Below are 13,288 nucleotides of genomic sequence, written 5' to 3' on the forward strand. Positions count from 1 at the left end.
AATAAAACAAAATATTAATATTATATATTTAATATTAATAAAATCCAAATGTTTTATGTATAATGTTAAATATATGATTAATAAATATATTTAAATAATTAATAATTTTAAATAAGTGTAATTTTTTAATATACTATTTGTTCATAATTATATTCATAATATAAGTATGGTTTTATCTTTCTCAGGAATGCGGCCATCGAGAGGTAAAAAGCATACGAGAACATTTTCCATATTTTTTTGCATGCTATTTTATATTTTTTATGCTTATTGTGAATTCCATTCTTATATTTTAGCTTATCATTTTATTGCTATAGCTTATCATTTATTTTATTAAATTCTTCATTATTTATATTAACTATTTTTTTAATAATAGATATGAAATATAAAAATATGCATGTATTTGAGATTATAATATTATTATAATATTTTCTTATCTATTTTTATGTTTCTCATTATTATTTTAATACAATGAATAAATCTAGTATTAATTAAGTTTTTAAAAATAAAATTTAAATATTTTTTTAAAATTAATATTGAATAGTCACAATGATTTAGCTGTAAAAATAATAACATTAATAATATGTTTTATATTTTTTGATGCTTAATTTCTTTCTTATATTACATTACAGTATTGTGAGCAAATAAAATATAAAATATATTTTTATATAGAACATAATTTTATTAAAAATTTTTTTAATTATATTATAAATATAAAAATATATTTATGTATATAAATAACATATTTATATTATTTCAATAATATACGTCATATTTATATAGTAGCATTTATTTGTTTTTTAAATATCAATATATTTTTATTTTTATATTTTATTAAATATTATATTTAACAAGTTGCATTTTATTTGACAAATTTTAACGAAAATAATAAATATCACTTTATTACGATTATTTATTATTATGTGTTTATAAATTGTTATGCTAAATTTTCTTTATCTAAAATTATATTAATAAAAATATATAAATATTATTTAATAAAAATAAAATTATTATTTCAGATTGTGCCAAATCTTGTGCGGATTTTAAAGAATTTGATACTAGCAGGATATTCTCCAGAACATGATGTATCTGGAGTATCTGATCCTTTTCTTCAAGTAAAGATATTACGTCTACTTCGAATCTTAGGGCGTAACGATATTGATGCATCTGAAGCAATGAATGATATACTTGCACAAGTTGCAACCAATACAGAAACTAGTAAAAATGTTGGAAATACAATTCTATATGAAACTGTATTATCCATTATGGATATAAAGTCTGAAAGTGGACTCAGAGTATTAGCAGTGAATATATTAGGTCGATTTTTATTAAATAATGATAAAAATATCCGATATGTTGCTTTGAATACATTATTAAAAACAGTTTATGTAGATACAAGTGCAGTACAGAGACATCGCTCAACAATTTTGGTAATGTTATATTATTTTATAATTTCACATTTTTATCATATTAAATTAAATTTATTTTCATTTTTTATTTTTTAGGAATGTCTAAAAGATCCTGATGTATCAATTAGAAAACGAGCAATGGAGCTTAGTTTTGCACTTGTAAATTCAAACAATATTAGAAATATGATGAAAGAATTATTACTTTTCTTGGAACGTGCTGATCCAGAATTTAAAGCTCAATGTAGTAGTAATATAGTAATGTCTGCAGAAAGATTTGCTCCAAATAAACGTTGGCATCTTGAAACACTATTCAAAGTTCTTGTTGCTGTAAGAAATTTATTTCATAATTATATTTAATTATATTTTTAATCTTTGATATTATAATTTTTTTGTTTTTTTAGGCTGGTAATTATGTTAGAGATGATGTGGTAGCATGCACTATTCAATTAATTTCAGAAACACAATCACAACAAAGTTATGCTGTTAGTGCATTATGGAGAGCATTAGAAAAAGATACATCTGATAAACAACCTTTGGCTCAAGTAGCAACATGGTGTATTGGTGAATATGGTGATTTATTATTATATGGGCCACCATTAGAAGATATAGACGCTCCTGTTAATGTATGTTCATTTATTAAACATTATGTGTTCATTTATTCTGACTTTACAATATTATATATTATAATATATAATAATATATTTATAATATATAATTTCTTTTTTCTGTTATTATTTTTTAGTTAACAGAAGATGAAGTTATTGATGTTTATCAAAGGTTATTATGGAATCCACAAAACACAGTCGTTACAAAACAATATACTTTATTGTCTCTTACAAAACTTAGCACAAGATTTCAGAAAGGCAATGAGTAAGTATTATTAAAATAATTAATTAGGATTATTTATGATATTATTTTTATATTTAGATTTTTTTCTCGTGTAGTTGCTTGTATTTTTTTATTTATATTTCAGAAAAATTCGTCAAATAATTGATACATTTGGAAGTAATTTACATATAGAATTACAACAACGAGGTATTGAATTTTCACAATTATTCAGAAAATACGATCATTTACGACCTGCATTACTTGAAAGAATGCCTCCTATGGAAACTGCAAGACCACAAGCTAATGGAATTATTGGTATGGTAAATGGTGAACCAGAACTAGAAGAAGAAAAATCTTCAGTTTTAGAAGCAAGTAGTCCATCATCCGATTCAGTAAGTTTATATTAAACATTTTATAATAATACTTTAATTGAATTTAAATTAAATAACTTGTAATAAAATATAATTTATTATTATCAATTTTCTTAACATAATTAATATTATTTATTAATTAATATAATTAATAAAAAGTTATTAACATTTTTTATGTATTACTAATAATCAATGTCATATTTTTACAATAAAGTTTAATATTTTTTTATATTTTAGAGTGCCCTTCTAGATTTGCTTGGAACTACTGACTTAGGAATGACACCTTCAGTATCAAATAAAAATACATCTGCTAATTCAACAACTATAGTAAACAATAATGATCTCTTGGATCTTCTTGGTAGTTTGGATTTAAATGTACCCACATCTACATCTACATCTACACTGCCACAGACACAAACGTCATCGCAAATATTTAATCCCACTAATACAAGCAATTTTTTAGTAGATGGTTTGCTTAATTCATCATCAGTTCAAAATGGTTTGTTTAATATAATAAATTATTTATTTCATACTATTTATATTATAATGTAAACATTTTATTTTATTTTGAAACTTAGATACTCTTACTATGATTGTATTGGATAAAGCAGGACTTAAAATAATCTTTAGATTAGAAAGATCTCCAGATATTGCTGATTTATTAATTATTAATATGTCAGCTCAAAATTCTGGAAGTGCAATATTAACGGATTTTTTATTTCAAGCAGCAGTTCCTAAGGTAACAATCACTATTTGTATTATCTTTATCTAAGAAAATGTTACTTTTTATATTTTATTATTTAGACATTCCAACTACAAATGTTATCACCATCAAGCACAGTCATTCCTCCTTCTGGACAAGTTACTCAAGTATTAAAAGTTACGAATATCAACAAAGTATGTTTTTGTAACAATATTACATAAAAGATAATTTTATAAATGTTTTTTCCTTTCTTTTTAATTATTTTTGTATTTTTCTAATACAGGTACCTTTAAGAATGAGATTACGTATATCGTATACTGGACCAACAGGACCAGTTTTGGAACAAACAGAAGTGAATAATTTTCCTTCATTAATATCACAGTGACAAGATATATTAAAGAAGACAATTGTACATATACCTGTCTAAATAAGTAATTGAATCTTAAATGGACTGAATTTTATTTCTTCATTGGATAAAACAAAAATATATTGGTAAAAGGATATGTTTGACAAAAACTGATTGATTAATCTAATAATTTATTGGACATGGATTTGATAAAAATCAAATTATTATAAATTTAATTTTTTTTCTTTAATATGAATCTGTAAGTTTTTCATCTGCTCACAAGCTAGATTTTATGTTTGTAGGAAATTTAAATATATATATAGCTTTTTATAAGTATAATTTTTGTAAATAAGTTTATGTAAAAATTGTTTTAATTTAATGTCATATTGGATATAATGGTAAATAAAATTTCTTTTAAATAATTGAAAATTTATATAATAAATAACAATTTTTAGTATTCTTTAAACAAATATTGTTAATAAAATAAATAGTTATCTATATTATAAAATAAATAAATAGACTTGTAATTGATTAAAAAAGATGCTTAGTGAGCAGATGGTATGATGTATATTCATTTTGAAATCTTTAAAAATTAGTAAAATTTATCATTACATTGAAATAATTAAATTTCAACAGGGAAAGAAAGGAATGTAAAATTTCTCTTGTACTATGCTGCATGTATTGTGAAATGTGTAAATATTTTTTCTAATTAAATATTAGATAGATAAAACAATATTACATGCAACACTGTTATTTGATTTATTGAATTTATGATCGTATAGCTTCTGATTTAGCGTATAATTTTTCATATAGGATAATTCAAACAAAAAACATACATAACAGAAATTATTAAAATTAATCAACAATGCAGATAAAAGATGTTTGTCATTAAAAATATTGCTGCCCAATTATCAACGACAAACATACAAATCTCGTTATAATAATTGATCTTTTCTACTATATTTATAAATAATAAATGGATGCAATTGCCTTGTAAATAATTAAATAATTGCAGTGAGAATAGAATAGAAATAATTAAATTCTTATTATGAGGAATGTAAAATGAGATTCTTTATTACATACATTATCATGTCAATAATTAGTAGAGAAGCACTGCTTCTTTCACGAAAAATTTTTTAGATAAAAAAGGAATTACACATAAATACATATACATGTAGCGGGTACGTTTGCTATATCCCATATTTACAATGTTATGGGTGGTGTTTATACTGTTTTGAATGTATTTGGAGTATATGACATTATTGGAGGGCTGAATTCTGGTTGTCAATTTATTTTTTAAATATATATTTACGAAATTACTTAAAATTATTATCAATTTTTTTTTTTATACAAAAAATTAAATTCGTATGAAAGAAGAATTTTCTCTAAATATGAATTCAAATCACAATTTATTTGAAAATCGAATATTAAAAATTATATCATCCGAAAATTATTACAAGAATTTTATAATGTAATATATATAAGTTTTTATACTGTGAAAAAATATATTTCACTAAAAAATATTTATTTATATTAAAAATTATTATTAAAAAACATTATGCATAAAAATCTAAAACAAAATTATGACTTATATGCTATATTTTGTTTCGTAACATATTATTTTAAGAATATGTAAATTTATATATTTCTAACAAAAAATTTAGGAAAAATTATGATGTAAAGAAATATTTTTACATTCCTTTTTATTATAGAATTTATTTAAATATATAAAAAAAATGTAAGAAAATGTTTTAATTTTTTAAAAAGTTAAAAATTTAAATTTTTATTAATTTAATGAATTTGAAAATTATATGAATGAATTGAAAATTTTGAATTAATCTTTGAAACTAAAATTCATATCTTTTTATACATGTTATTTCTTCCTATATGAAACAAATATTTAACAATGAATGTGCGTTTAAATTATGCGAAACGATACACAATAAATTGTGTAAAAAATAGCAATAGCATCTTTACTTGCAAATATTTATCTTTTTCAAGATTTTATGTAAATGAAATTACAAGACAGTTGTACTTAATTGTATTTAATTTATCTTATTGTAATAGAATTATATGAATATATAGATTTTAAGCGCGATTAATTCTAGTATTATAAATAATCTAATATTTTGAATGATTAAGTTGATAAATTCTTTTATCTTACTATTTTTCTTCCTAAATTTTTTTTAAAGCATAATTATCAGAACATATTAGTAAATATATTATCAGTATAACTGTATGCATTTTAGCTCCGTCCCTTATATGTTGTGCGCTATGAATGCGATGTATAATTCTAGAACAGGTGGGTGTGTTTCTGAGTGGCCTTGTCTTAAAGTTTATGACACAGTGTCAGCCCTTCAGTGGGGTGTACTCTGCCTACTTGTTCTCAATATTATATTAGTTTTATAAATATAAATATATATAAATCAACTGTGAGGATATTGAATAATGATAAAGATTCTGTATATATACTTTCTAGAGATTCAAGGTGTGAAAATAAAATGTATTTTTATTCCATTATTCTTTGAAAATATTGTATTAATGCTTATGCATTTCTCTTATTTATTTTTAAATTTTAAATTTTAAAATTTTATAATTTTTTAATAATCATTTTATGCAATAATAATTTCAATATAGATATTAAGAAAAAATATTATATACACATATATTATAATAAAAAGATAATTTATTTTTTTTTTTATTATAATTTAATTAAAAGTGTTATATTATAAATACATTTTACGTATTAATTTTAAATTATTATGATCAATCTTATTATTATAATTATTTTTAATTATTATGCTTCATATATAATTTATTGTTGTTGAGATTCAATAGGATTACACCCAACTTGATTGAATAATCTATCTTTGATTATTTGTGCCATTAATCCGTGAATAATTTCAATAGTAGTTTTACAACTATCTCTTGTTGCTTTCATTAATTTTTCTACAGTGCTGCGATCATGGGGATCTGTTCCACCTAAAATAAATCCTCTTCCAAGTGCAACTTCTGATTGTTCAAGTTTATCTGATAAATCAAATATTTGTCCAGTAGTATAATCAGCATTTGTTAAAAGACTAGAAGAACTTAATGTATTCACCCAATACTTATTCCACAAAGAATCTAGTAATCTTCTATCTAATGATGATTTAAAATAAGAAACTTCTAAAGAATAGTATTGTTTACAGTGAACACCAAAATCTTCAATTTTATTTAAAGGAATTGTTTGATACTCAGATGGCTCTTCATTTGCTGGTTTATATCCCTTTTTATATTAAATAAATATTGTTATTATTTATTATTTCTTTATATATATTCTATATCTTAACAAATATATATTTACCTTTGGATAAGTTCTAAATGCACCCAAACAAACTTTACCAGCAGATATTGTTCTTACAGGATCAATTACAATAGCAACAAATGGTTCTTGAAAATTTTGATTAAGCATTTGTGTAGATACATCAATACCTGATAACCAGCATCCATAACCAGGATGACTATGATACCATCCAATAGCATTTTCTTGCCTTCCAACCTTATTTATTAAAAGTAAACATTTTATTATAAATAAAAATTTTTCTTAATAATTATATTTGTAATGATAAAAAAATACTTGTTTAGCTGCTTCTATATATGCTGTCATATATTCATATGCCTGTGCTTGTGCATTAACTCTTGTTTCCGTGCCTTCTACAGGTAATGCAAAAGAATCCATAACAATCATTGTATTTGCTGCAACTTTTCCAAGCAAAAGACCCATTACTTCTAAAGTTCCTCCAGAACGAGCATGCATAACCATTTTTAATAATGCTAATGCAGAAATTTTTATATCTTTAAAAAAATGAGGACTGAAACATAATTAAATATATGTTTAAAAGAAAGAACAAAGAAAATATGTTTTAATAATATATAAAATATCTAAAATAAAATATCTTAATTTAAAAGTTTATAATTACATAAAAAATAACATACTCTTTTTCCCATGGTTTTGCTGCTAATATATCTTGTTGTTCTTTTCGATCATATCTATAAATTTCATCAACCGTGCTGATTGTTTCAATATTATTTGACATTTCCCATGTCTTTTTGGCAATAGTGCTTTGATCAGAAGAAGTGCTTGCCATATTCAATCTATATTCAAAGTTTTAAAAATTTTAAAATAGATAAAAATATTATAATTTAATTTATTATATATTGATTATTTAATTTTATTGTAATTTAATATCATCATATGTTGATTTTTATAACTTAGATGAAGAATATTTAAATAAGATCAATATTATAATTGATAATAATAATATGAATTGTTAACTATAAAAAAAAATTAATTAATTATGTTAAATGTTCAATATTTTATAAATAAAAATTTGAAAAATAATTAACTGTCATATTACTAAATAAAACTGATATAAACTGATATCACATAATTTAATATTTAAGAACTTATTTTGTAAATGTATATTATATATGTGTATATATAATAAATAAATAAATATATATATATATATATATATATATATATATATATTATTTGAATTGTATTTATAAATTTTTATCAAATCATTTAACATAAAATATATACATATAAAATAAGATCTAAAATCATACTTTTATTCAACACTTTGAATTAGTATTTCTTATGATTGTTTCCAATTGAACAACATTTATAATATAATGATAGACTGTTACTTTGGTCTTTAATGCATTGCATTATTAACGCCATCTATCAATACAATTTTGATTATTTATTATTTTTTCAAAACAAATTACATGTTTTATGCAAATTAAAACTTTTAAATTGGTAATAATTAATATAAAAGTAATAATTAACATAAAGCATAAATAATATAATAACACGAATCTGTAGAATTGTATATATAATATCATGAAACGTTATAAACAGAAATACTAATTTGAATGAAATATCATGGACTAATTAGTATATCATAGAAATAAATATTTTATAAAAAATATATGTTGTATTTATTTACAGCCTATTTTAAATCTCGTAATTTATTCTTATAATAATTTAAGTTTTGTTTTAGAGGACACACAATGTTTTACTTATTTTTGTAACTTTTGATAACATTTGATGAGTAAATTTTAAAAATAATTTCAACTTTCAATTTTGCAGAGTAGATAAGAAGAGCAAAGAGAATAACGAGTAATGGAAAAAGAATAGAGATAGCATAAAAATATTGAAATCAGCGCCATCTTCAGAATGCCGCAAATGAAACGTATAAAAAAAGAACAAAAATTAATAGAAGAAAAAAACATAAGAAGTATAAGAATTGATTATTAGCTCAATCTCTTAAATACCAAAAATATATTTTCAAAAATAGTATATGTTCTAAAACTTTCACTCCAGAAAGTTTTTTATTCTATCTTATCTTGTTTTTGAAAAAAATATCTTTAGAATTTAAGATAGTGCTAACAATCAATTAGATACTCTATCTCTATCTTAGTTTCATTTCCTTTATGTTTTATTTGCGACACTCTGATTTAAATATTTTTATAATATCTCCGTTCTTCTTTTACTATTACTTTTTTACTTCTTTTATTACTCTTTTGCTTTTTTTGTCTATAATTGTTGAATTTTGATTATGATATATGTATAATTATAATCAAAATGAGGAATAAATTGAATACATCAATACATTTCACAATTTCTTTTTCAAAACTTTTTAATTTAGACAACAATACATTTTAATTAAAAAAAAATAATTTTCATGATATAAAAAATGTAATAAATGTTAATAATTATATTTTGTATTTTTATATTTTTATATTTCTATATATATTTTATATAAATTTTATTCAGAATGCTTTTCAAAATGAAGAGATTTAAGAAATGAAATAAATTAAACTATAATAATTCTAAAACATTGTAATATCGTAACTCAAATTTAAAATTGAAAAATTAAATAAAATTAAATTATAAATAAATTATATATATAAAAAAAAATTATATATTTAAAGTATATATTTAAAGAAAAAAAAGAAGAAACAATAATAAATGCTTTATTTGTACATAATTTTACAGCAGTCTTTTTACTGAGTTTTAATAAGTATTAATTAAATAATTAAATAAATAAGTACAATATTATAAATAATTAGTAATCTTCTTCATCATAACCATATCCAAAGTCATTCTCATTTTCTGATCCATGTTGTCCAAGCATTTCTCCAACAGTCATTTCTGTAGGATCAGCTTCAATATCCTCATCAACATAATCATCTGTTTCATCTATGTATTTTATAAATATAAAATAGAATAATAATTAATTAAACAAAATAAAATTTAAATTTAAAAAAAATTTTGATCAAAACTAATAATTTACCTATATCACAAGCATTCATTCTTGAAAGAGTAGATTCTGTTATGTCACTAATTTCTATGTCATCAGATGTTTGTATTTCTTCTTTTTTTGTTTGTTGAATCTGTGGTTTAACTAAATGAAATTTCTTTGTTATTGATGTAATTGACTTATCTTGAATTTTCATTGAAATAGAAACATTAGATCTATATAAAAATAAAAAAAAGACAAGCATAAATATAATTAATTAATATTTCTTCTAAAAAAAAAAAATTAACATTAAAAATATTATATTAACATTTTACTAGAACTTGCTGTATTATTTATTTCTATTTTTGATGGTTGAATTGGTTCTTCAATTTTTTGTTGCTCTTTAGTTGAAGTATTTAAATTCACATTTAAACTTTTTAATACTTCATAATTAATTTTTGATGATATTTTTTTTTCTTGTAACATTTTTTCAATTGCTTCTCCTAATAATATTAAAAAAAATTTTAACAATTAACAAAAAATTAAACTATTAATATAATTAAATTTATGATTAATAATATTAATAATATTATACCTGCAGTATTTGCAGGAGCTTGACTCTTATTACGTTTAGTAGTTCGCCGTCGTTTCTTCTCAGGTTTACCTTCTTCTTTTTCTTTTTGCCGTTTTTCTTCTCTTTCTTTTTGCTGAATTAAATATTCAGCATTAACTTTATTCCATAAGTTATGTTTAAATTGCGCTTCTTTTTCAGACATAATATAACTATCTAATTCTTCATCATCTAAATCAGCGACGTCAATTTCTCCAGAATTCTAAAATAGAAATAATAAATGTTAATAAATATTAATAATGTTAATAATAATTATTTTAATAGAATTAATTTTATTTACATTTTCAAAATTTATGTCTATTGAGTCTTTCGTTTCATTTTCTCGATTATTTGCTGATATTAATCCCATAGAAGCAATATTTGGACCTTTAATATTATAAATTTTATTAAATATGACATTTAACATAATCGAAATTTATTAAATATTTTTATTTTTCTGTTTCATTCTTCTAAAATTAATTGAATTCTTACCGAGACCAATAATTAATCGATTATTTGCATTATTTAATTCAGAATTTTGAATTTCATTATCAGGATCATCTATATCGTTCTCAACGTAATTTTTAATTACATCTAAATTACTTTCTCTTATAAATCTATCAGTATCTTCTTTTTCTATAACAGCAGCTGAAAATTAATATTTTATTATTATTTATAATTAATTATATTTATTATAATTTATTTATAATCAAAAAGTAATTAACAACAAAATTTTTATTCTTCTAAAAAAATATTTAACAAATTATAATTGATTTTTAAATTATTATTACAATTACCATCTTTTCGTTTTCTTGCTTTTCCTAATCTATGATCTTCCAACTGTTTATCAATTTCAGCTTGCAATTCATTTATCTCTGTGTCTATATTTTCTAACTAAAAAATAAAAATAAAATTAGAAAAAATTATATATATATATATATTATATTAATATTATATATATATATTGTACTATAAAATAAAAATATTTATACTCTTTGTAATCGTTCTCTATCTTTTTTTCGTGCTATTTTAAAAGCTGGAGGATCTTGTTCCTCTTCCAAATCAACCGTCATGAATTCTTCAAGAGTCAATGCGCTCGAAGGTGTATCACCAAATTCTATAAGTCTATAAATTTTAACATATAAAAAAAATAGTTATTAATTTTAAATTTATTTAAGAATAAATTTATTTGAATATTTTTTACCTCTTACGTAATGTTGATTCATGGACTTTTACAATTTTTATAATATCCGTAGGTGATCTATTAAACTCGTGTAATCGAGCAGCCATTAGTAAAGCTAATTAAAAATTAATTTATTTAATTTATTATAAGATTTAATTTAATTTCGTAATTTGATTTTTTTTTAATTAATTTAATGATACGGTATTATTTTTAGTATTTTACATTAATGTTTATATAAAAATTATATGTAAAATTTAAAAAATGAATTAAATTAAAATATAAATATTTATATGAATATTAAAAAAAATTTAAACTATGAAAAAATTAAATTTTTTAATACCAGCGCCACATAATCCTGATGGTCTTCGTCCACTATGAATACTATCTCTTTTCATTCTTTGGACTATTCGTAAAGCTGTCATCGATACTTCATGAGTTTTTTCACCAAACTCCAACTTGTTTGCAAATCTCATAATATATAAACATGGATCTATAAAGGGAAAAAATATCAAAAATATAAAAAATTTAAAAATTTAACAATTTAAAAAATATATAAAATTATATTAAAATATAAATTTTTTACTTTTATTAAAATACAATGTATATAATATTATGTTATATATCATATTAATTTTGTTTAAATTTTAACATAATAAATATAATATTATTATGTTTTACTTTTATCTAAATAAAAAGAGTAAGATGATAAAAAATATAAAATATAAGATAACATATAATTTTTATTTTAAATTTATTATAATAAGATGTATATTAAATATTCATATATTAAATTATAAGTGAACACTGTCTGTCAAATGTACATACATATATAACTGCGCAGATCGAAATTTGCGTTTTTGAGAAACACCCGATATATGGACGCGCGTGCCCTAAGTTGCCTATCGACCGAAGTACAGAACTATCTAACCAGCGCCCGTCTGACATGGTGCCCATATAACTGAAATCCAAAATCGTTCTGTGTAATTTAAGAAAAAACGGGCATCAAGTTTAAAAAGTGACAATGGCCATGTCAAATCTTTACTCGAAAATATCAACGAAGCCGATGAAACGCTTCCAAGACAACGTCACAGTCAAACAGACTAATCCATGGTTAAATGGTGAGAGATAATTATAGATATAAATATACAAAAACATAATATGCATTTTAAATACTATCTATACATTTATTAGATTAAATGATATAAATATAAATAAATAAAAAATTAGTTATTTAAAATTACGTATTTTAATTTTTTTTAGAAAACATTGATGTTTTGCGCAATGTTTATACTTCAGTATATATGATAATATTTAATAATGTTTTAACAATGTATTTAATTTGAAATAAGTATACTTGATTTGAAAATATATTCATTAAAAATAATTTTAATTAATGTAATTAGATATTGTAAATATTACATAAAGTATATATAAATATATTTTATAAATTAACATAACAATAAAATACATGAAATTTTATGATATATATATATATATATATATAAATATTTATATTTTTTATAAAATAAATTTTAATTATTTTTTATA

The 13,288-nt window shown here is 21.0% G+C and overlaps 4 protein-coding genes across 23 annotated transcripts in view; 2 read left to right on the forward strand and 2 right to left on the reverse strand.

Moving 5' to 3' along the window:
* The window catches only part of LOC102674204 (AP-1 complex subunit gamma-1), an 8,388-nt gene extending 3,894 nt beyond the window's left edge, over nucleotides 1-4,494 (forward strand). For 16 of the 18 annotated variants that reach the window (XM_006611994.2, XM_006611996.2, XM_006611997.2 and 13 more), the window contains 10 exons: nucleotides 186-203; nucleotides 1,017-1,427; nucleotides 1,503-1,733; nucleotides 1,808-2,029; nucleotides 2,149-2,276; nucleotides 2,380-2,626; nucleotides 2,843-3,104; nucleotides 3,184-3,344; nucleotides 3,410-3,502; nucleotides 3,592-4,494. In XM_006611994.2, the coding sequence (XP_006612057.1) occupies nucleotides 186-203; nucleotides 1,017-1,427; nucleotides 1,503-1,733; nucleotides 1,808-2,029; nucleotides 2,149-2,276; nucleotides 2,380-2,626; nucleotides 2,843-3,104; nucleotides 3,184-3,344; nucleotides 3,410-3,502; nucleotides 3,592-3,693 (1,875 nt within the window). In that variant the 3' untranslated portion in view covers nucleotides 3,694-4,494. The remainder of the gene's footprint in view (nucleotides 1-185; nucleotides 204-1,016; nucleotides 1,428-1,502; nucleotides 1,734-1,807; nucleotides 2,030-2,148; nucleotides 2,277-2,379; nucleotides 2,627-2,842; nucleotides 3,105-3,183; nucleotides 3,345-3,409; nucleotides 3,503-3,591) is intronic. The other 2 variants (XM_006612000.2, XM_006611999.2) reach the window with 1 other exon arrangement.
* A 1,861-nt stretch (nucleotides 4,495-6,355) lies between these two features.
* Nucleotides 6,356-8,669, reverse strand: LOC102675307 (COP9 signalosome complex subunit 5). 2 transcript variants are annotated; one of them, XM_006612004.2, is made up of 5 exons: nucleotides 8,652-8,669; nucleotides 7,633-7,791; nucleotides 7,274-7,508; nucleotides 7,001-7,195; nucleotides 6,356-6,922 (listed from the first exon to the last, which is right to left on the reverse strand). In XM_006612004.2, the coding sequence occupies exons 2-5, from the start codon at nucleotides 7,782-7,784 to the stop codon at nucleotides 6,470-6,472; spliced, it is 1,035 nt and encodes a 344-aa protein (XP_006612067.1). In that variant the 5' UTR covers nucleotides 7,785-7,791; nucleotides 8,652-8,669; the 3' UTR covers nucleotides 6,356-6,469. The 2 variants fall into 2 exon arrangements, with proteins under 2 accessions (XP_006612067.1, XP_006612066.1); XM_006612003.2 differs by lacking the exon at nucleotides 8,652-8,669 and adding an exon at nucleotides 8,269-8,407.
* Nucleotides 8,670-9,664: 995 nt separating this feature from the next.
* Nucleotides 9,665-13,288, reverse strand: part of LOC102675683 (transcription factor IIIB 90 kDa subunit) — a 13,027-nt gene continuing 9,403 nt past the window's right edge. For both annotated transcript variants that reach the window (XM_006612007.2, XM_006612006.2), the window contains exons 6-15: nucleotides 12,081-12,230; nucleotides 11,762-11,855; nucleotides 11,550-11,682; nucleotides 11,355-11,451; nucleotides 11,050-11,205; nucleotides 10,859-10,944; nucleotides 10,543-10,780; nucleotides 10,276-10,450; nucleotides 10,002-10,183; nucleotides 9,665-9,907 (exon numbers count right to left, since the gene is read on the reverse strand). In XM_006612007.2, the coding sequence (XP_006612070.1) occupies nucleotides 9,774-9,907; nucleotides 10,002-10,183; nucleotides 10,276-10,450; nucleotides 10,543-10,780; nucleotides 10,859-10,944; nucleotides 11,050-11,205; nucleotides 11,355-11,451; nucleotides 11,550-11,682; nucleotides 11,762-11,855; nucleotides 12,081-12,230 (1,445 nt within the window). In that variant the 3' untranslated portion in view covers nucleotides 9,665-9,773. The remainder of the gene's footprint in view (nucleotides 9,908-10,001; nucleotides 10,184-10,275; nucleotides 10,451-10,542; nucleotides 10,781-10,858; nucleotides 10,945-11,049; nucleotides 11,206-11,354; nucleotides 11,452-11,549; nucleotides 11,683-11,761; nucleotides 11,856-12,080; nucleotides 12,231-13,288) is intronic.
* LOC102675545 (BTB/POZ domain-containing protein 6) overlaps nucleotides 12,575-13,288 on the forward strand; it is a 5,458-nt gene continuing 4,744 nt past the window's right edge. Inside the window, exon 1 of the mRNA XM_006612005.2 lies at nucleotides 12,575-12,858. Within this exon, the coding sequence (XP_006612068.1) occupies nucleotides 12,762-12,858 (97 nt within the window). The 5' untranslated portion in view covers nucleotides 12,575-12,761. The remainder of the gene's footprint in view (nucleotides 12,859-13,288) is intronic.

This window comes from Apis dorsata, unplaced genomic scaffold, assembly GCF_000469605.1.
Source record: "Apis dorsata unplaced genomic scaffold, Apis dorsata 1.3 scaffold_97, whole genome shotgun sequence".
Classification (NCBI taxonomy): domain Eukaryota; kingdom Metazoa; phylum Arthropoda; class Insecta; order Hymenoptera; family Apidae; genus Apis; species Apis dorsata.

Bases quoted from the DNA above. Each gene is read 5' to 3' on its own strand.
- LOC102675307 (XM_006612004.2), bottom strand. From the start codon at position 7,784: ATGGCAAGCACTTCTTCTGATCAAAGCACTATTGCCAAAAAGACATGG. The intron at 7,509-7,632 runs GTATGTTATTTT...ATTATGTTTCAG, and splicing joins GCAAAACCATGGGAAAAAGA to TCCTCATTTTTTTAAAGATA. The intron at 7,196-7,273 runs GTATTTTTTTAT...TTAATAAATAAG, and splicing joins ATATAGAAGCAGCTAAACAA to GTTGGAAGGCAAGAAAATGC.